At 44.1% G+C, this 21,971-nt stretch overlaps 1 protein-coding gene across 1 annotated transcript in view; it reads left to right on the top strand.

Annotated features, from left to right (window-relative positions):
• Positions 1–21,643, top strand: part of LOC310646637 (transmembrane protein 132B-like) — a gene marked incomplete at its 3' end in the record, with an annotated part of 55,058 nt that extends 33,415 nt beyond the window's left edge. The window contains exons 3-6 of the mRNA XM_083373255.1: positions 10,139–10,344; positions 16,336–16,609; positions 17,738–17,929; positions 20,513–21,643. Of these exons, the coding sequence (XP_083229381.1) occupies positions 10,139–10,344; positions 16,336–16,609; positions 17,738–17,929; positions 20,513–21,643 (1,803 nt within the window). The remainder of the gene's footprint in view (positions 1–10,138; positions 10,345–16,335; positions 16,610–17,737; positions 17,930–20,512) is intronic.
• Positions 21,644–21,971: the final 328 nt, after the last annotated feature.

The raw sequence follows: 21,971 nt of genomic DNA, 5'->3' as shown, positions 1-21,971 counted from the left end.
CTTTATGGCTTTTTTTTTTACAGTAGCAGCAGTTGTTAAACAAATATAGTGGTTGTTCAACAGTTGTTAAGCAAACCCATTGTCTGCAATGATTCGGGTTGTTGTTGTTTTTCCCCGTAAACAGAAAATAAACTTCTGTTTCTGCACCCAAATCATCATAAATTGCGATACAATGATGCTGCAAATTGCTATAAATGTGGGCTGGTTGCTGAGCATCCAAAATGCCATAATGTAACTTTTGTCCATGGGGGTGGTGGTAGCCATTGGAACTTTGAATCCAGTTTGTAAGTACTTTTGGGAACAGAACAGAACAGAACAGAACAGAACAGAATAGAATGGAATGGAATAGAATAGAATAGAACGGAATAGAATAGAATGGAATAGAATAGAATACATAGAATAGAATAGAATAGAATAGAATAGAATAGAATAGAATAGAATAGAATAGAATAGAATAGAATAGAATGGAATGGAATGGAATGGAATGGAATGGAATGGAATGGAATGGAATGGAATGGAATGGAATGGAATGGAATGGAATGGAATAGAATAGAATAGAATAGAAAAGAAAAGAAAAGAAAAGAAAAAAAGAAAAGAAAAGAAAAGAAAATAAGGAATGGAATGGGAAAGATTGCAGAACAGAATAGAATAGAAAAGAATAGAATAGAAAGATTGTAGAATGGAATAGAATAGAATAGAACAGAATAGAGTAGAATAGAATAGAACAGAACAGAATTTAGAATAGAATAGAATAGAATAGAATAGAATAGAATAGAATAGAATAGAATAGAATAGAATAGAATAGAATAATAGAATAGAATAATAGAATAGAATAGAATAATAGAATACTTGGAAGGGACCTTGCAGGTCTTTTAGTCCTAACCCCTGCTTACCATTTCAGACACATGGCTGTCCAATCTCTTCTCAAAAACATCCAGTGATGGAGCACCCGCAACTTCTGAAGGAAACCCGTTCCACTGGTTAATTGTTCTGTCAGGAAATTCTTCCTTAGTTCCAGGTTGCTTTTCTCCTTGATTACTTTCCACACGTTGTTTCTTGTCCTGCCTTCAGGGGCTTTGGAGAGTAGCTGGACCCCCTCTTCTTTGGGGCAGCTCCTCAAATATTGGAAGACTGCTATCATGTCAGTAGAAAAAGCCCATCGATAAACATAGGAGAGGTAGCTATGAAAGAAAGAAATTACCTGGGAATTTGAAAACCCAGGACCCAGTTTTTACAGACAACCTTTTGAATCCTGGCGTTCATTTTACTTGCGGTGGGTTGGGTATTTTCCTTTCCTACCCCTTGCCAAGCAAGTTGCAGTAATAAGTCCCATCAGGGAAGGTGCCTGTAATTGCCTAATTTCGTGCTTCTTCACCCCATTAATTTCGTCTTTTGTTGTTCTTTTCTAATTGCTGAAACATGCCGTGTCCTCTCGCCCATGACGAATGGTGTGGCACTCTGAACCTCTGATGGCTGCTTAGCAGATCTTGATGAAGTAGATTGGAGGACGGTGCTTCAGGGGATGAGGCAGGAGGTTGTCCTTCCAGCCTGCCCTTTCTGGGAAAAGAGATGGGAGGATTTGTCTCTGTGCCTGGAAATCCCGACACGATTCTTGACGTCTCTGAATAACAGCCCTTGTATTGGCTTGTCCTGTGTCCGCCTCAGGGTACCAAGGATTCAGATGCTCTTCTCTATGAATTATTGGAATCCTTGCAAGCATGTGTTTGCTTGAGGAGGAGGAGAGGGCAAGGAGAAGTAGGAGGAGGAGGGGAGGGAAGGGAAGGGAGGGGAGAAAGGAAGGAAGGAAGGATTAGAGAATGGGAGGGTAATAGTGGGAGGGAGGGGAGAAGGGAGGAAGGAAGGAAGTATTAGAAGGTTGGCGGGCAATGGTGGGAGGGAGGGAGGGAGGTAGGAAGGAAGGAAGGAAGGATTAGAGGATGGATGGGCAATGGTGGGAGAGAGGAAGGAAGGAAGGTTCCAAGACTTGCCTCTTTCTGAAAAGGAAGGAAGGAAGGAAGGAAGGAAGGAAGGAAGGAAGGAAGGGAGAATGGGAGGGCAATAGTGGGAGGGAGGGGGGAAGGGAGGAAGAAAGGGAGGAAGGAAGGATTAGAAGGTTGGCTGGCAATGGAGGGAGGGAGGGAGGGAGGAAGGAAGGAAGATTCTAAGACTTGCCTCTTTCTGAAAAGGAAGGAAGGAAGGAAGGAAGGAAAGAAGGATTAGAGGATGGGTGGGCAATGGTGGGAGAGAGGAAGGAAGGAAGGAAGGAAAGGAAGGAAGGAAGGATTAGAGGATGGGCGGGCAATGGTGGGAGAGAGGAAGGAAGGAAGGAAGGAAGGATTAGAGGATGGATGGGCAATGGTGGGAGAGAGGAAGGAAGGAAGGAAGGAAGGAAGGAAGGAAGGAAGGAAGGGAGAATGGGAGGGCAATAGTGGGAGGGAGGGGGGAAGGGAGGAAGAAAGGGAGGAAGGAAGGATTAGAAGGTTGGCTGGCAATGGAGGGAGGGAGGGAGGGAGGAAGGAAGGAAGATTCTAAGACTTGCCTCTTTCTGAAAAGGAAGGAAGGAAGGAAGGAAGGAAGGAAGGAAGGAAGGAAAGAAGGATTAGAGGATGGGTGGGCAATAGTGGGAGAGAGGAAGGAAGGAAGGAAGGATTAGAGGATGGGTGGGCAATGGTGGGAGAGAGGAAGGAAGGAAGGAAGGAAAGGAAGGAAGGAAGGATTAGAGGATGGGCGGGCAATGGTGGGAGAGATGAAGGAAGGAAGGAAGGAAGGAAGGAAGGAAGGAAGGAAGGATTAGAGGATGGATGGGCAATGGTGGGAGAGAGGAAGGAAGGAAGGAAGGAAGGAAGGAAGGAAGGAAGGAAGGAAGGGAAAATGGGAGGGCAATAGTGGGAGGGAGGGGGGAAGGGAGGAAGAAAGGGAGGAAGGAAGGATTAGAAGGTTGGCTGGCAATGGAGGGAGGGAGGGAGGGAGGAAGGAAGGAAGATTCTAAGACTTGCCTCTTTCTGAAAAGGAAGGAAGGAAGGAAGGAAGGAAAGAAGGATTAGAGGATGGGTGGGCAATGGTGGGAGAGAGGAAGGAAGGAAGGAAGGATTAGAGGATGGGTGGGCAATGGTGGGAGAGAGGAAGGAAGGAAGGAAAGGAAGGAAGGAAGGATTAGAGGATGGGCGGGCAATGGTGGGAGAGAGGAAGGAAGGAAGGAAGGAAGGAAGGAAGGAAGGAAGGAAGGAAGGAAGGAAGGATTAGAGGATGGATGGGCAATGGTGGGAGAGAGGAAGGAAGGAAGGAAGGAAGGAAGGAAGGAAGGAAGGAAGGGAGAATGGGAGGGCAATAGTGGGAGGGAGGGGGGAAGGGAGGAAGAAAGGGAGGAAGGAAGGATTAGAAGGTTGTCTGGCAATGGAGGGAGGGAGGGAGGGAGGAAGGAAGGAAGATTCTAAGACTTGCCTCTTTCTGAAAAGGAAGGAAGGAAGGAAGGAAGGAAAGAAGGATTAGAGGATGGGTGGGCAATGGTGGGAGAGAGGAAGGAAGGAAGGAAGGATTAGAGGATGGGTGGGCAATGGTGGGAGATAGAAAGGAAGGAAGGAAGGAAAGGAAGGAAGGAAGGATTAGAGGATGGGCGGGCAATGGTGGGAGAGAGGAAGGAAGGAAGGAAGGAAGGAAGGAAGGAAGGAAGGAAGGAAGGAAGGAAGGATTAGAGGATGGATGGGCAATGGTGGGAGAGAGGAAGGAAGGAAGGAAGGAAGGAAGGAAGGAAGGAAGGAAGGAAGGGAGAATGGGAGGGCAATAGTGGGAGGGAGGGGGGAAGGGAGGAAGAAAGGGAGGAAGGAAGGATTAGAAGGTTGGCTGGCAATGGAGGGAGGGAGGGAGGGAGGAAGGAAGGAAGATTCTAAGACTTGCCTCTTTCTGAAAAGGAAGGAAGGAAGGAAGGAAGGAAAGAAGGATTAGAGGATGGGTGGGCAATGGTGGGAGAGAGGAAGGAAGGAAGGAAGGAAGGAAAGGAAGGAAGGAAGGAAGGATTAGAGGATGGGCGGGCAATGGTGGGAGATAGGAAGGGAGGGAGGGAGATTCTTTCTGAAAAGGAAGAAAGAAAAAAGAAATTTCTACTTTTTGTGTGTGTGTCAATCCTTCATAGCCAAATCATAACTCAGTCCTAATTATGGTTCCCAAAGCCCCAATCATTCACCCTTCCCACCTACGTCCATTGTATTTCTTAACTTGACCCAGCCCTCCAATATTATTCTAATCTCTTGCAAGAAGTTGCAGCTGGAGTTATTTGATCTGCTCTTTCAAGGAGCTGCAATCAACCGTGAGATTCCCTACGCAGCGGCTGCGTAGCTCTAATCAGATTCTCCTAAATGTTGCTCGAGCAAAAGTGTTTGGGACTTAATTTACGACACCTGCTTTGGGGCGATAGCGCTCCCTGGGGACACGTCGTTGACACTGACGACAGCAAGCCATCAGCCTGACAAGTAGATGTCATTCTGAAGTAGCGGAGGCTAATTTATGTGACATAAAAGCTCTTGCCTTTGACAGATCCCCAGTTCCTTTCCTCCTTCTGATGAAGAAGTTGTGCGGGAATATGTCATAACAATTACAGTTCCTGTTTCTGTTGCCATCGCTATTCGCTTTTGACTAAACTATGAAGCAGGAGGTTTAAACAATTGACAGGCCACCTCCAAGATTGCAACGAGGTGCAAATATTGTTGTAGGATCTAATCTGAGATGACTACCCGGGACCAAAAGTTTATTATTCCAAGCTTTTGGGCTTGTGCTGCAGCCCATCATCAGGAAAATTCTCTCTCTCTCTCTCCAGAATATGTGCACTGGGCTGTTCTACGCATTGTATTTATATGTTGTCTGGTTGTGTGTAGCTTTTAGTTGTTAATTAGGGTGTTGATGGCTGGCTATTAAATCATTGATTGTTGCTGCTGGGTCCTCAGCTCCCAAGTACCTGATAGGTTGATGATAAATCAGCATGCCTGTTGACTGACAAGACTTCAATCATTCCTCTGGCTATTTTTGTCCCTGCTCGGCCAACAATTGTAGTAGTTGAGGAATTGAATGCATGACCTTGTTCATTGCAGTGTGAGGCTACCAATGAATTAGGGTCTCCTCATTTAACCGCTTGCTTGCAAATATTGTGCCAATCTGGAGTTTAAAAAAAGAGGAAGACATCCTCGGATCTCATGACATGTGAGTGGATAAATGCCCAGATGACTGTGTCTGCCCCTACTGAGCAAGAAAGAGAGAAAGCAAACAATTAAACGTAAAGATGCTTAAGGTTGTAACAAGTCCCAGTTTGTACTTGGCTCCTAATTCCTTGATTCTGAATACTTTATGTCAGAGCTTCCCAATCTTTCTGGCTTGGCGGCCCGGAAGGAAAGGGAGGAGCAGGGAAATGTGCATGCGTGCAGCCCGTGCACACATGTGGAAATGGGCGCGCACATGGCAGCGGTACTAGCATGTGCACACATGCGCAAACGGGCAGCACACACCCAGGGAACCCACGCTGGTGCCCGCACGCATGTGCAAATGGGCTGCCAGCGCCTGTGTGACACTGACAGCGGTGCTAGCATCTCCACGCACATGCAAATGAGTCCGCTAGCGCATGTGCGCAGTGCTACTGTGAGTGGGGGGCTCACCAGTATTCCTGGAGCCTGGTGGTCATAGACCATAGATTGGAGACCCCCTGCTTTATGTGGTACTCCAGAATTGAAGAAGCTTCTTGAATGAGAAGCAAAACATTTCCAAGGAAAAAACCAAGAAAGTCCAGTTGTCTTTTGGAAAAGCACTTTGGGGATAACCACGACCTGGAGAATTTCCATAGACACTTCACCCTTTATTTTGTATTATATTTGAGTCTCATACCTGCTTTTACTCAGGTTGTATTTTCTAGTTTAATAATAATCATCATCATAATAATAATCATAGTAATAATAATAATAATAATAATAATAATAATAATAATAATAATAATAATAATAATAATAAGAAGAAGAAGAAGAAGAAGAAGAAGAAGAAGAAGAAGTTGGAAGGGACCTTGGAGGTCATCTAGTCCAACCCCCTGCTCAGGCAGGAAACCCTATACCATTTCAGGCAAACCGCTGTCCAGTCTCTTCTTAAAAACTTCCAGTGTTGGAGCATTCACAGCTTCTGGAGCATTCACCACTTTTGTTTTATTGTAAACTGCCTGGAGAGCTTTGGCTGATGGACCGATGAAACATTTTAGATCAGGTTCCTCAATGCTCCATGGGAAGCGGTGGGCTGCCCACCTCTTCCCCCCCTATAAATCTTCTATGTTGAGCCAGCTTTATTAGCATCATCTCATTTATCCAGAATACCCACTGGCATTGCTGAGGCAGGTCAGTAGGGAGAGTGCAGAGGAGAAATCAGGCTTTAAAAAATAAAAAACCCTTAGCGACGCAACATTTATACTAGTTTCACCTAATGAAATGCTGATTCCCCCAGAGCAGGTCTGGGATTTGCAATTAAAAATTGATGGGAAATAAAGCTGCACCATCTGATGGGGATTCGCTGGGTAAACAATGCTTAATCCCGTCTGGGACCCTCGCTCTTAATGAAGAGGCATGCAGATGTTTGCTTAAGCTAACGGTTGTCAGTAAGGCTTAATCTCTAAAAAGTTGAAGGATCAAACTGCTTAGTCTGGAGTGAGCAACGGGGTCTTCGGGAAAAGGGACGTAAACGCCCTTGATCCTCTTTTAGCTCCCAGTAGCAAGCTGGTCTGTGCAGTGCATTTTCGATGGTTACCCAAATATCCAGATGGGCTTATATTATGATGACGATTATTTCATACGACCCTTTTCCTTCTGGAATATAAGTGGTGATCGGCAGGGGGTTGGACTAGAAGACCTCTAAGGTCCCTTCCAACTCTGTTATTCTGTTCTATTCTATCGTGGAAGGAGATGGGATGGTTGGTGGCCTGTCTTGAGCAAGGAACTGGATGTGTTGGTGGCATGGTTGAACGTGAGCAAAGAACTGGGTACATCTAGCCTAATAGAGCAAGGACTAAGGGTGACACGATAGCAGTCTTCCAATATTTGAGGGGCTATCACAGAGAAGAGAGGAGTTGATCTATTCTCCAAAGCATCTGAGGGGAGGGCACAAAGCAATGGATGGAAAATCCTCAAAGAGAAGTCCAAACTGGAAATTTCCTGATAGTGAGAACAACTGATTTAGTGGAACGGCTTGCCTCCAGAATTTGTAGGTGCTCCATCACTGCGGGTTTTCAAGAAGAGATTGGACAGCCATTTGTCTGGAAAGCTGACTGACTTGAAATTTCCCCCCTCCATCTGCGATTGGATTCAAGACTTTCTCAGGGACTGGTTACAAACAGTGAGGGTCGGGTCTGTTTTATCCACACACACACCCCGAAGATTTGCACCGGCTTGCCACAGGGCTGCGTGCTTAGCCCCTACCTGTACTCATTGTGCACATATGATTGTGTATCATCTGACCCATCTACTGCGATAATTAAGTTCGCAGATGATACCACCGTAGTTTACAGGTGGGGATGAGACAGCATACAGGGGGGAGGTACAAAAACTATCCATATGGTGTTTCAACAACAACTTGCACCTGAACATCGGCAAGACAAAAGAGATGGTGCTAGACTTCTGGAGAAAAAAGGATGAACCTGCCCCACTTTACATCAGGGGAAGGGACTGTGTGAGAGAGTTTCCTCCTTTAAATTTCTGGGAGTCTACCTCTGCAAAGATCATACCTGGAAAGTTAATACAACCCAGGTGGCCAGAAAGGCCCAACAGAGACTTCAGTTTCTCAGGGTCTTGCGGAAGAACAGGGTAGAACAACGGATTATGACCCTCTTTTACCAGTCTACTATAGAGAGCGTCCTCTTGTAGGGTATTGTGGTTTGGTATGCTGGTCTGACAGCTGCAGACAGGAAAGTATTACAGAGGGTGGTGAGCACAGCACAAGACATTGTGGGCTGTCCCCTGACACCACTGGATGACCTCGCCAGGGCTCGCTGCCTTGGAAGAGTGAGGAAAATTCTCAGGGATGACTCACCCTGGACGGTATCTCTTTACTCTACTACCATCCAGTAGGAGATATAGGAGTATAGCCAGCCATACCAACAGGCTGAAGAACAGCTTTTATCCATGGGCTGTTAGGCTCTTGAACGGGAAATAATTTTATAAACTTTTTGTATGATTGACTTGTTAGGCTGGTGTGTTGTGAAATTAGCTCACATGGTATAATAAGATGGAGGGTTTGTTGTCACTGTAAGTTGGGGGTGGCAGCACGTAGGGAGGTTCAGCCAATCTCAATGTATACATGGTTGTACTTTGACAATAAAGGTTCATTCCATAGAGGGTCTCCATTGAGGAAAGGGTTGGACTAGAACAGGGTTCTTCAGACTTGGCCCTTTTATGACTTGTGGACTTGGCTGGCTGAGGATTTCTGGGAGTTGAAGTCCATAAGTCATAAAAGGGCCAAGTTTGAAGATCCCCTGGACTAGAAGAACTACAAGATCCTTCCAATTCTTATTCAATAAGGTACGGTAAGGTTCTTGACTTCTGAGACATCCTTATTGCTCTCCAATCAAACAAATACCTATAAATACGTCTTTCATTGTATTTTTTCCTCCCAAGTAGAGACAATCTAAATTTCCAGTAAGACACAACAACAACAACAACAACAACAACAACAAACAAACAATCTACCCTGAGAATTTCTCCAATATATTCGGAGTGAAAAGGGAGTGAAAAATATTTACTGTGAAAAGGGAGAGATGGAGGACAGGGAAAATAATTCTCTTTTTCATCAGCCCAGCGTGAATTGAAAATGCAAGATAATCAGACTGATTCGTTTTCCAATAAATGCAGTCCAGGATGACAAACCCGATGCAAATTCAATTTTTGTCTAAAAGGAAAGTCTAATAAGCAAGATCAGTTCAGAGTCAATCCCCTCTAACAGAATTCAAACACGTGCACCCTCCTTGTCTGGAGAAATATATGAATGGAGTTACGATTCTAAGGTTCTTGGGAGCTGGGTTTTACATCCCTACCCTTTTTCTCCTACTAAACGGGAGCAGTTATTGTATCTGAGAATTATAAAAATATCTCTCTCCTTTCTCTGCTGGCATGTGTATTTTTCTCTAAATGAGCTGTAAATATAAAGTTGATGTCCAACTAATTGTAGGAAAGCAGGCAGAGATGGGTTGGGGGTGGAGCTAAATGTGTTATTAGCTTAGAATTGCTATGTTGGCTGGCTGAGGAATTCTGGAAGTTGAGGTCCACAAGTCTTTAAAGTTGCCACGTTTGGAGACCTCTGATTTAACTCATCATTTGTAGGTCACCATGGTATGCCATGTACAGTGGTGGGATTCAAATACCTGAACAACCGCTTCTCTTATTGGATGCAGGCCTGGGCCTCTGAGGCCTAGAATGGACTTCTAGAAGTGGCATCCATGCACTTCTGGTGGGCCGTTTTAGGCCTGGGAGGCCTCCAGGCCTCTGAGGCCTAGAACGGACTTCCAGAAGTGGCATCACGCACTTCCGGTGGGCCGTTCTAGGCCTGGGAGGCCTCCTCCAGGCCTCTGAGGCCTAGACTGGACTTCCGGAAGCAGTGTGCATTCAGCCAGTTCTCCGAACTCAGCAAAATGTAGCTACCAGTTCTACTGAATCAGTGCGAACCGGCTGAACCCCACCACTGGCTATGTGGCAATGTTGGGAACTAACCCCCTGTAACTGATCCAACCAAGATGTGAACCTGGTGTTTTCCAGGTATTTTGGACTACACTCCAACCATTCTTTAGTCATATTGGCCAGGGTTGGTAGGATTTAGCCCCAAAACACCAAGTTCCTTGCTCTTATATTGAAGAAAACGCATTATTCTTGCTATTTTTGTACCAGTAAGGACACACAAACTTCTAAAATGCCCCAAAGATGCTTTTTCACAAGGCAACTGGCAACTGGATTTTCCAGTTGCCTCGAGAAAAAGCGTCTTCAGGATAACTACGACCTGGGTGACTGAGAATCTCCATAGACTTCTAAAATGCCGTCATTTCCCGTGGTGGGGCTTTTGTTCCCCTCCCCCCATCCTGAGGTAACTAATTTGTTTGTTATTCACTTCAGGGTCTGCTTGTGTTCTTCCTTTGCAGGTTTCGGACAACTGTGATGCCATCTTTGTGAATGGGAAGGAAATGAAAAGCAAAGTGGACGCCCTGGTGAACTTCACCTACCAGCATTTTACCACTCAGCTAGAAATCGTTGTCTGGGTCCCACGGCTCCCATTGCAAATTGAAATCTCCGATACCGAGCTGAGCCAGATTAAAGGTTGGAGAATTCCCGTCACCTCCAACAAAAGGTATTGGAACCACATCTTGAATACATTTTTTCTTGGAAATCAGCCAATACCCCTTTCTAGTGCAATATCCCGTTAACTAACACCACCAGCCAGTTGCCTTGGAGAATTTTCTGAGCTCTGCCTGTTAATTCCCAACCTCTTGTAGATGGAAGTGCTATCAGGTGAAGTGAGGAATTTGGCAAGCCTGTCTGAGATGGTATAGGTTCTCCTGCTCAAGCAGGGGGTTGGAGTAGAAGACCTCCAAGGTCCCTTCCTATTCTATTCTATTCTATTCTATTCTATTCTATTCTATTCTATTCTATTCTATTCTATTCTATTCTGTTCTGTTCTGTTCTGTTCTGTTCTGTTCTGTTCTGTTCTGTTCTGTTCTGTTCTGTTCCATATTCCATATTCCATATTCCATATTCCATATTCCATATTCTACTCTACTCTACTCTACTCTACTCTACTCTACTCTACTCTACTCTACTCTACTCTACTCTACTCTACTCTACTCTACTCTTCTATTCTATTATTCTATTCTATTCTATTCTATTCTATTCTATTCTATTCTATTCTATTCTATTCTATTCTATTCTATTCTATTCTATTTCACATAGTGACTAGGCTTCGTTTAATTGGAAAATGAAAAGAAAAAGAGAGAGATGGATTCTCGCTTTAATCTCCTTTTTAAACTCCTACCAAAGCACTGGTCAGTCTGAATTCAGACATGAGCTTTGGATAGTTTAATAACTTTTTGCATTAAATGACTATGACCCAATAAGGACATTCATATTGACTCAAAGTCGGTGGCAATTGAAGGACCCATTTATTCACTATCCCAAAGATGCTTTTTCACCAGGCAACTGGACTTTCTTGTTTTTCTTTGAAGACATTTCGCTTCTCATCCAAGCGTTACTTGAATCATCTAAGGATAAAGATAGTTGCAATGGTTGGGTGAACCAACCACTAATCAAACCTGGTTTAAAGAAGAGGGCTTAATGTGCTATGGATTGTCTTTTTGCAGGGTCCTCTTTCAACAAATCTTAAGGAATTCTTTTGCTAATCTCCAAGAGTCTAAAACCAGGAAGATACAGATATTATTCTTTCTGATTATTCCTGGACTTTTCTTTTTTTGAATATATTTCACACCCTTGAAGTCCTTATCCTAGACAAATATTCATAACAGAAGCATGCCATAGACCCTCCTATAGAAATTGTAGATATAATTCCTTTAAGAACGTTTATCCAGGTGCACTGAGAAAACGGCCCATCCAAAGGATTTCGTGACAAACATATCCAGTTTAGTTTTGTTTGCTTTTTCCCAAGAAATTGTTGAAAACTATTGGCTTTTTTTGTGTGTGTGTGTGGGGGGGGGCGGATTTCACAACTCATGGAATTACTTTTTAGGCTATAGCGATGTGGTAGTAGTGATGTTGTATATTTGTGCGCGCAAAATTTTTAAAATAAATTGAAAAAGTTAACATCCTGTTTTAGACCAGGACCGCATTATACATCTGGAAATCATTTTGAAATAGGGACAGCTGATTTGGATGTTGAAAACCTCGCTGCGCTGCAGATGTATTTCCTAATTTTGTTCGTCTTTGCCAAATGAGATCTTTTTTCTCACCGCTAATGTAGTCTCTTCTGACTACAGTCTTTTCCCCCCAGTTGGGAGATTTTACAGATATCTCTTTATCCTTTCAGAGTTAGAACCTGGGTCCATCAGTGTGCAAAAGTTATTTTGAGTTCTGCTTCTTCCCCATTGCAAGGACAGATAAACAAAATGGGCGCCAGCCTTTCATGCCACTCGCTGAACGCCGTCGAGCGCTTATTGTCGAGGCTGGCAAAATTTAATAGAGAAAAACGTATCCTTCAGCGGATGAAAAAGCTTCATCTCGTCTGATGCCCGTCTGCTGCATTGTTTCAAGTTTGCATGTGCAGATGTTTGACTGGACCATTTGGGGCGAGATAGCCAAGGCCCACATGCTGTGGCTTGCAATTCAGCTGCCAAATGGTGTAACTTTCAACACGATGCTGCCTTTTCAAAATTTAGACCCCTGAGAGGCGTCTGGTTTGCATTGATCAAGCCAGCTGAAATCTTGCTGTACTGTTTGCAAGCCGATAAACTGTTCCCACCAACTACTCTTTCGATTAATGCCAAGCCACGGGGCACGTCTTTTCGCCAAGCTTGGTTTTTGTTGTTGTCGTTCAGGCAAAAAGCAGAGATGAGAAAGAACTGCATGGAAATGACAGTTAATTCTGGCCTGCCAGCTTACTCTCTCTCTCTTTTTAAGAGTCTCCTGCAAAAGTTTGTTCTTTCAGTTGCGAACGATCCAAATAAATGGATTTCAGACACTGAAGTCTTCAAAACAGACCAGCACCAGCCCAGAACTTAAACTCCTGGGGCTCCAGATAGGGCAGCTTCAATAGAAATATAAAAAAGGATCCTGTTTTGATGTTTTGGAATTCACATTAAGAAAGATTTCAGCAAACAAGAAGATCGGGAAAGGAAGATTAGGACCAGGAGAAGCATTGAGGAAACTCAATAAGTTGAGCCTTGCCAAAAGATAACCTGGGAGATAGGAAAGCTCTCTTCCAATACCTAAAATAATGCCAGATCAAACTATTTTTAATTATCCCAGATTGTAGCAAATGCGTTGCAGTCATAGAATGTCAGGGTGAAAGGGGTCTTGGAGAACATCTAATATAAGGTATGTGGAGATTCTCAGTCAACCAGATCATGGTTGTCTCAGAGGTGTAGGAGATGACCAGGCTAGGCCCAAGGGAGGAGTCAAACGTGCCATAAGTCACGAGTCCCCTTTTCATTCAAGAAGAACTGAAGAAGCTTCTTGGATGAGATGAGAAATGTTTTCAAGAAACACCCTTCTCCCCCCCTCCCCAAGAAAGTCCAGTTGTCTTTTGGAAAACAGCACCTTTGGAACATCTAGTGTTGAGTTTCTGAAAGCAAATTTAAGATGTAGCGACTTCAACTCCCAGATGTCATGGTTCCGAGAGATGAAACTCTTTAAAAGAACTTTGAGGCATTCTTTACCTTAAAGAAACTTTTATTCGAGAAACAAAGTATCGGTACCTCATAGTTAAAGCCAAAAACTGAAAGTAGCAAAGCACAATTCCCTCCTCCAATTAGCAGTCATAAACCACATTCTCCAATTAGCTTGAAGCTCGGGCTTTCTCCCCAGCTCACCAGCCCGCCAAATCTTTATCAGCTTTGGGCGCAATAACCTTGATTCCCATGGCTGAGTTATTGTTGTTATGACTAACTGGACTCTCATCCACATGCCCCCTCCCAGCATCAACTAACTCTCAAAGCGAAAGAGAAAAGATGGCTACATTCCCATCTGTTGTCAAAGCAAGGACATCCGATGTTAGCAGCATTGACACCAGAATTCCCCAGCTGGCAACTTTAAGAGGTGTAGACTCCAACTTCCAGAATTTTGGCTGGGGAATTCTGGGAGTTGAGGTTCCTCCATCTGAAAGTCGCTGAGATTCAGAAACGCTGATCTAGTTGATACATTGGCCAGTACAGGAACCTTGAAACTTGAAAACTTGAAAACTTCTCACTGCTCCCATTTGTCTCATGATCATCTTTTCCCAGGCTGGTTATGATTGATTCCATAGCCTAGTTTTCTGCTCCGACCAAGAGGTTGGATTCTCTGATCAATATAGGCCTACCCAACTCTACTTTTTATGATTCCCACCACAACAGCACCCATCAGTTGCAACTTACACAGCCTACAGGTCACGAATCACAGCAGCTGCATGCCGAGAGAGAGACAACGTGAGATCTACAGCAACTCTTCCATGCTCCTGTGTCTCCTCCAAGGTTCTTTTGCACTGAAATGATCCAGCCACATGCAAATTGATTGTCTCCAATTTTCCCTTGGGGCAAAGCTGCTTTCCTTGAACCATGGAAATGCATTAATTTTCAGTAAGGAAATCAAGATGGGGGTTCCTTCTCTCCAAAGAGTTTATGGAAAGCCAACAAGCTTACTATGGTTCTTCATATCATACCAGTCCCTTAACGGAGGAGGGATCTGAAAGAGATAGGAAACTTGGAATTCAGGGAATATGGCACTCTCCATAAGAATACTTTTCCAGATGGAAATCAGGTTTCTGGTTAGGTATCTGCTCAGAATTAATGTACTATGGCACATGTCGAATCGCTTCTGAAATGGAGTGCCCCTGATCACAGCAAATGAAAGGAATAAATTTAGGTTAAAGTCAAGTCAGAGTTGGGAGTGAGGCAGGCTAAGACTGATGGCCTTAATAAGAACATTTATTTTGATTCATTACATGGCTGGAGAAGAATTATTCCCTTGTTAAAGTTCCTGCATCACCTTTGCAGGCCAAGAGCTGAGAAGACTTTTTCGCTCTTGATAACGGCTGGCTAAAGAGCCAGTTTACGCTCTGAATTTTGATAATCTGGCCTCTTGCGTTTTCTTTTTCTTTTCTTTTGATCAATGCAAGCTTGCTCTTCCCTGCCCAGTAATTGGTGAGAAGAGTTCAACTGTTGGAAGTACAGACTTAACAACCATTGCAAATGTTCAAAATTACAACAGCACTGAAAAAAGTGAGTCACAGCCTGTCCTCACAACGATGAGTGTTGGAGTCCTGGTGGCGCAGTGGTAAGAATGCAGTACTGCAGGCTACTTCTCTTGACTTTGAACTGCCAGCAGTTCGGCAGTTCGATCCTGACCAGCTCAAGGTTGACTCAGCCTTCCATCCTTCCAAAGTCGGTAAAATGAGGACCCAGATTGTTGGGGGGCCAATAGGCTGACTCTGGCTCTAAAGCACTGTGAAGTGGTATATAAGTCTAAGTGCTCTTGCCCTTCCTTCCTTCCTTCCTTCCTTCCTTCCTTCCTTCCTTCCTTCCTTCCTTCCTCTGCCAGCAGTTCGATTCTGACTGGCTCATGGTTGACTCAGCCTTCCATCCTTCCAAGGTTGTTGGGGGCAAATAGGCTGACTCTGTAAACTGCTTAGAGAGGGCTACAAAGCACTGTGAAGCGGTATATAAGTCTAACTGATATTGTCCTTCCTTCCTTCCTTCCTTCCTTCTTCTGCCAGCAGTTCAATTCTGACTGGCTCAAGGTTGACTCAGCCTTCCATCCTTTCGAGGTTGTTGGGGGCAAATAGGCTGACTCTGTAAACTGCTTAGAGAGGGCTACAAAGCACTGTGAAGCGGTATATAAGTCTGATATTGTCCTTCCTTCCTTCTTCTGCCAGCAGTTCAATTCTGACTGGCTCAAGGTTGACTCAGCCTTCCATCCTTTCGAGGTTGTTGGGGGCAAATAGGCTGACTCTGTAAACTGCTTAGAGAGGGCTACAAAGCACTGTGAAGCGGTATATAAGTCTAACTGATATTGTTCTTCCCTCCCTTCCTTCCTTCCTTCCTTCCTTCCTTCCTTCCTTCCTTCCTTCCTTCCTTCCTTCCTTCCTTCCTTCCTTCCTTCCCTCTGCCCACTGAGTTCAGTTCTGACCAGCTCAAGGTTGACTCAGCCTTCCATCCTTCTGAGGATTGTGAAAGGGAGATCCAGATTGTTAGGGGCAAATATGCTGACTCTGTAAACCACTTAGAGAGGGCTGTAAAGCACTCTGAAGCGGTATATAAGCCTAAGTGCTATTGCTATCCTTAGCGTCACATGATCAAAACTGGAGTGCTTGGCAACTGGCATGTATTTATGATGGTTGCACTGTCCTTGGGTCATATGATCACCATTTGCAACCTTCCCAGTCAGTGCTAGCTTTGCTTAACAACCTCCTGGTTCATTTAACAACTGCAGCAATTTGCTTAACAGCAGTGGACAAAAACAGTCATCAAATCAGGCTACGACTCATTTAACAGCTGCCTGGCATAGCACCTGGCATAGCAATGGAAATGTTGGTCTCAATTGTGGTCATAAGCCGAGGACTCCTTGTCTTGGAGAAAAATCGGACTGTTCCTCAACATAACCAGTATCTTTCTCATGATATGCGTATCTGCCTTGACAGGCCCACCCGTGACAGCGACGAGGAAGAGGATGATGAGAAGAAGGGCAAAGGCTGCACCCTCCAGTACCAGCACGCCACGGTGCGTGTCCTGACCCAGTTTGTGGCAGAATCATCTGACCTTGGAGGACAGCTGACCTACATGCTTAGCTCTGAATGGCAGTTTGACATCACAGACCTGGTGGCTGACTTCATGAAAGTGGAAGAGTCCAAAGTGGCCAAGCTACAAGGGGGCCGAGTTTTGATCGGTCGCGAGCAAGGGATCACGACTGTTCAGGTACGAAGCAAAATCCAACCTTGATCGAACCTGAACCACCCCTTACTGAACATGGAGGAGAGCTCAAAAAGGGCAGATCAAACCAACGGTGGCCAGGAAGACACATTGGCTGAGATGTGAAATTGGGGGGATATTTTAGAGATTGCCTCCTGCTAAGGTAAATCAAGCAGGTTTGCAGGTAACACGTCTGAAGGCTGAAATTGGAAGACAAGTTGGGTATTCAAGAAAAAGCTGAGAATGTTGTGATTCAGGGTCAGCCTGTGGGTTTGGCAGTTGGGTCGGACGATTCAGAGGAGGGGGAGGGGGGTGTTAGAGAGCTTGCTGAGAATAATATCGAGGCTCCACAGAGCCCTCAGCCAGGCCCCTCCCATCTGGTTATGACGCAGACCCAGCTGTGTGAGCCTGACAGCGTGGATGAAGATGACCCACAGCTGGCCCTGTTCAAGGACGCCCGACGCAGGAGGCAGTCAATCAGGAGTAAACAGAGGAAGGCAATGGGGCACCTCGGAAGGAGGCAGAGAGAAGCCACACCCTGAACTGTATAAAAGGGGAATGTGTGGGAGGGCTGGTTTGCTGAAGGCGACCGTTTGAATAGCTCCTGTTTCATGGTTCGTGTTTGCTCTCTTTGCTCTGTTTGCTGTTTTATGTTAATAAATTTGGCAGGCTTAGTTCCAGCCTCTTGCCTTCTTGTAAAGGGGTTGTCCCTGCCTTTTCTGCAGGGCTGGTAGCAGGCTGGTACAGAACAGAGAAAAGCTCCACCATCAAAGGTTCTAAGGAGGCTTCCAAATTCTGCCTTCTTGCTTGGGACTCAGTTCTGTTGAACTCAATGAGACTTCCGAGCAGACATGTAAGGGCAGTGGATTCTTCGGCATATCTGAAGATTAACACTGTCTTTTATGCAAGCTAAACCTGCCGTAGGTTTAGGGGAAGTATTTAAATACTTGAGAGAGTTTGAACTTTGCAACGGCCACTTTAATTGGGAGGAGAACAATCTGCTTCTTTCTTGAGTGGACCAGATGAATGACGGCTCTGAAGAAGACCTATCCCAGTTCTTGCTTTAAAAAATCTGCTTCTCTTAGGTTGAGCAATGTGTGTTTTCACTCTCTTCTCCCACGTTTGCATTTTAAGGTTCTTTCCCCCTTGTCCGATTCCATTCTGGCCGAGAAGACGGTGATTGTCCTAGAGGACAGAGTGACCATCACGGACCTCGGAGTACAACTGGTGGCGGGCTTGTCCTTGTCTCTCCAGACCAATAAAGGGAACAAGAGATTGATGGTGGCAACAGCCTCTGCTTCGGATATTCTTCATGCAGCTAAACAGGTAGGAAGGATTTAGGGATCATCCTCCACTGGAATCCTAGAGGAATGTTTACATTTCTCTGAAAGTAAGATTGTAAAAGAAACACTTGAAGTGACCAGGGAGTTAATGCTAAGCAGAAACTTGTGCATTTTACAGTCCAGTGTGGGTATGGAACTGGATTCTGTCTGTCTTGTCTGTCTATTCTCTCTCTCTCTCTCTCTCTCTCTCTCTCTCTCTCTCTCTCTCTCTCCATCCACCCCCCCACCCCCCAGCCTACCTACCTACCTTTTTATCTATCTATCTATCTATCTATCTATCTATCTATCTATCTATCTATCTATCTATCTATCTATCTATCTATCTAATGTATATATGTAATCTATCTATCTATCAATCAACTATCTAATGTATATATCTAATCTTTCTATCATCTATCTATCTACAGTATCAATCTAATATCTATCTATCTATCTATCTATCTATCTATCTATCTATCTATCTATCTATCTATCTATCTATCTATCTTTCTATCTATCTATCTATCTATCTATCTATCTATCTATCTATCTATCTATCTATCTATCTATCTATCTATCTATGGTATGTATGTAATCTTTCATCTATCTATCTATCTATCTATCTATCTATCTATCTATCTATCTATCTATCTATCTATCTATCTATCTATCTATCTATCTATCTATCTATCTATCTATCTATCTATCTCTATCTATTATCTATCTATCTATCTATCTATCTATCTATCTATCTATCTATCTATCTATCTATCTATCTATCTATCTATCTATCTAATTTCTAAACCGCTCATCTCATAGAGGGACTCTGAGCAGTATATAATAACTTATTGTAATAGAAAACAGGATCTAAAAAAATTAAAATAGTGTATCATCTAGCCCACTCAACCTGATTGTTGTAAACTCTTGCTTTCTAGATCTAGAGCTCTGGCTGACAAACAAGCGAGGAGATGTTCAGAGCAGTAATGAAACCATCTCAAGTATTGGATTGTGAAAAAATATATATGCTAAGTCCTTGTCCCTTCCACCCTAATGACAAAATTCAATCCTAAAATACAATGAGAACTACAAGAATATGGATTTTTGGTATATCAGGTGCACTGATTGGAAAACCAGAAACATGCCGGGATGATCATTGGGAAAGGTTTTGCCCATATTCTCAGATAATTGCTTCCTTGCCCCGCCCCCCCCCCCAAAAAAAAGTAAAGAGAAGAACCAAGGTACATTATTTCAAAGAATTAGGCAAGCTTAGGAAAACAACATTTGGACTGGTAATTTCAGGCAAAGAGGTCAGATGGATTTCAGAGTGCCTAGTTTATTAAAGTGGCTGGAATGCAAATCATCAAATTGCTTATATGCAAAATGCATTCTAAGTCATGCAGATGGAAAGATTATGTTAAATTTGAGCATTCATTCTTTTAAAAGCCACTTGTGTACAAAGCAATTTCCAGTTGGTTGTTTTAAAAACAAACCAGCGTAGCAGACTCTTCGGGGTCTCTGATTTATCTACTTTAGCATCTGTATACTGTATATATGTATTTTTTATTCCCCGTAATCTAAAGGTTTTTGTTGTTTTTTTAAAAACACACACCTTTTCTGCAAACATTCTGCTCCATTATTGGCAGAATCTCCCCTCCCAAAGGGAGTGAGGATAAAAGAGATCTCTGCAATCCTGTGAAAACCCTACAGTGAGCTATCCATTTTGAGGAGGTGGGGAAGGAAAGAAGGGATACATTCGATTTGATTAAAAGCACAATACTGCAAAGATCGGTTTTATTTCCATCTCCACTTCCTGCCCCTGTGTGTGATTTGACCAATAATGAAAGCAGTCTGTTTGATTTCCCTGAAGAGGAGAAACAGCAGATCCTTCAAATGAGTCATCTAGAACAGGGGTCCCCAACCCCTGGTCTGTGGACCAGTACCGGGCTGCGGCATGCCAGCAACCGGTCTGCACAAAACAAGGAAAGCCCCATCCACAGGATGCAGGCAACACACAAAACCACACACTCTCCGGTCCATGGAAAAACCTCTCTCCACGTAACCGGTCCCTGGTGCCCAAACGCTTGGGGACCTCTGGTGTAGAAGACCCCAAATGGCAACAATGGTTTTCCAACTCTTTGGGACCCTAACTCTAAATCTGTCCAGTGTCCCTTGTGATGGCTTCTGCTTCTCGAACCCCTAAGAGATCCAATCCACAGTTCTTTTGCTTCTAACCTAATCTTATTCATAACCATTTGCCTGAGAAGAATGTTGGGTCAATGTCAGGTGCCAAAGACCAGGTCCACAGATGAAGGATAATTAAATTGATTCATTGCTAAAAGCCTGTGTACAGGAATCTTCTCATCTAACTGTTAGGAGTTAGGTAAAGGTCCAAAGAATTCAAGGGAGATTGGACTTAGTTTGCTTGTGACTATGTAGGGATTCTAAGCTGATTCCTCGTTTAACTCCGCCTCCAGGTTTTGCCACTCTTTCCCCTACAGTTATAATGAACTGAACTGAATTGAATTGTGTAGGGTCATCCGTTACCTTTCCTCTTACATTTCTCTGCTCCTTTTTTCTCTCACTGTAGGAAGCGGTGCTTAGCACTTGGCTTTTGTTTAGCGATGGAACTGTGACCCCTTTAGATATCTACGACCCCAAGGATTTCTCCTTGGTGGTCACCTCACTGGATGAAATGGTCGTGTCCGTCCATCAAAGGCAGGAAGATGACTGGCCAGTAGTCGTGGCCGAAGGTGAAGGCCAAGGACCATTGATTAAAATAGAACTGGTGATCAGCGAGGCCTGCCAGAAGTCCAAGCGGAAGAGTAGTTTGGCTGTTGGGAAAGGGAACGTCAAGGTGAAATTTGCTCCAAAGGCATCTGAACACAATGAAGAAATCAAGAATGGCAAAGATGCAGAGAGTGATTTTAAAAGTAACTCGATAGAAAATCCCCTGGAAGGAGAGAGAGCAGGGCAGGACTGGTCCAAACATGACGCTTCCATGAATCAGGATGAGTTGACCAACTCAAATGCAAGCTCTCCCATGAATTCTCACAGAGAGGAACACCTTCGAAACAATTCTCTTACCTCTACGAGCTTCCCCACCCAAGAGGCTGTCCCAAGGCAGAATAACCCCAGTGATCTCACCCTGGCTTCCAGAGGTTTAACAGATCTGGAGATTGGGATGTATGCTCTCCTCTGTGTCTTCTGCTTAGCCATCCTGGTCTTTTTAATCAACTGCGTGGCGTTTGCTTGGAAGTACCGTCACAAAAGATTCACCATCAGTGAGCAAGGGAACCTCCCCCATTCCCATGACTGGGTGTGGTTGGGCAACGAGGTCGAGCTGTTGGAGAGTCCTGTGGACATTTCTCTCCCATCTGTTGAATGCACCACCATCATTGATCGTGGGATACTTTTTGAAGAAAGCAACTTCCTCCTCAACGGAAGTTCTCAGAAGAGCTTCCACAACCAGATCCTTCGGTCTTCTGAATATGATTGTGATAAGGACTTCAGAAATGAACCTATGAACCCTCCCGGGCCCAAGCGGAAAAGGGTTAAATTCACCTCCTATACCACCATCTTGCCCGAGGATGGTGGCCCATACACCAACTCCATCCTCTTTGACGGTGATGATGATATCAAATGGGTTTGCCAAGATATGAACTTAGGTGATTCCCAGGAATTTAGAGACTATATGGAAAGACTTCAGGACCATATGTAAACACACACACATTACACACAAACAACTATACGTATATAAATATATATAGAACAAAACACAATTATCTTTTTACGTTTGTATTCACCTTTATGCCTTCTGTTTATGGATGATGGAGCAGCGAAACCCAGCCGGTGATGAGGAACACTTCTCCAGATTTGGCAGATCTGGGCTGACGAAGGTTGTGAGATGGAATCCTGGCTGTGTTTTCTTCTGTTTCATTGGATACCAAACAGCTACCTACAAATCTTGGAGAAACACAATGAACTTTTTTTTGTATGCCACCAGAAACTTGCGATAGCCAATCCTGTTCAGCTCGAGACAAAGAGGA

This window comes from Vipera ursinii (assembly GCF_947247035.1).
Source record: "Vipera ursinii genome assembly, chromosome: 14".
Classification (NCBI taxonomy): Eukaryota; Metazoa; Chordata; class Lepidosauria; order Squamata; family Viperidae; genus Vipera; species Vipera ursinii.
This window is presented reverse-complemented; position numbering and strand designations above follow the sequence as displayed.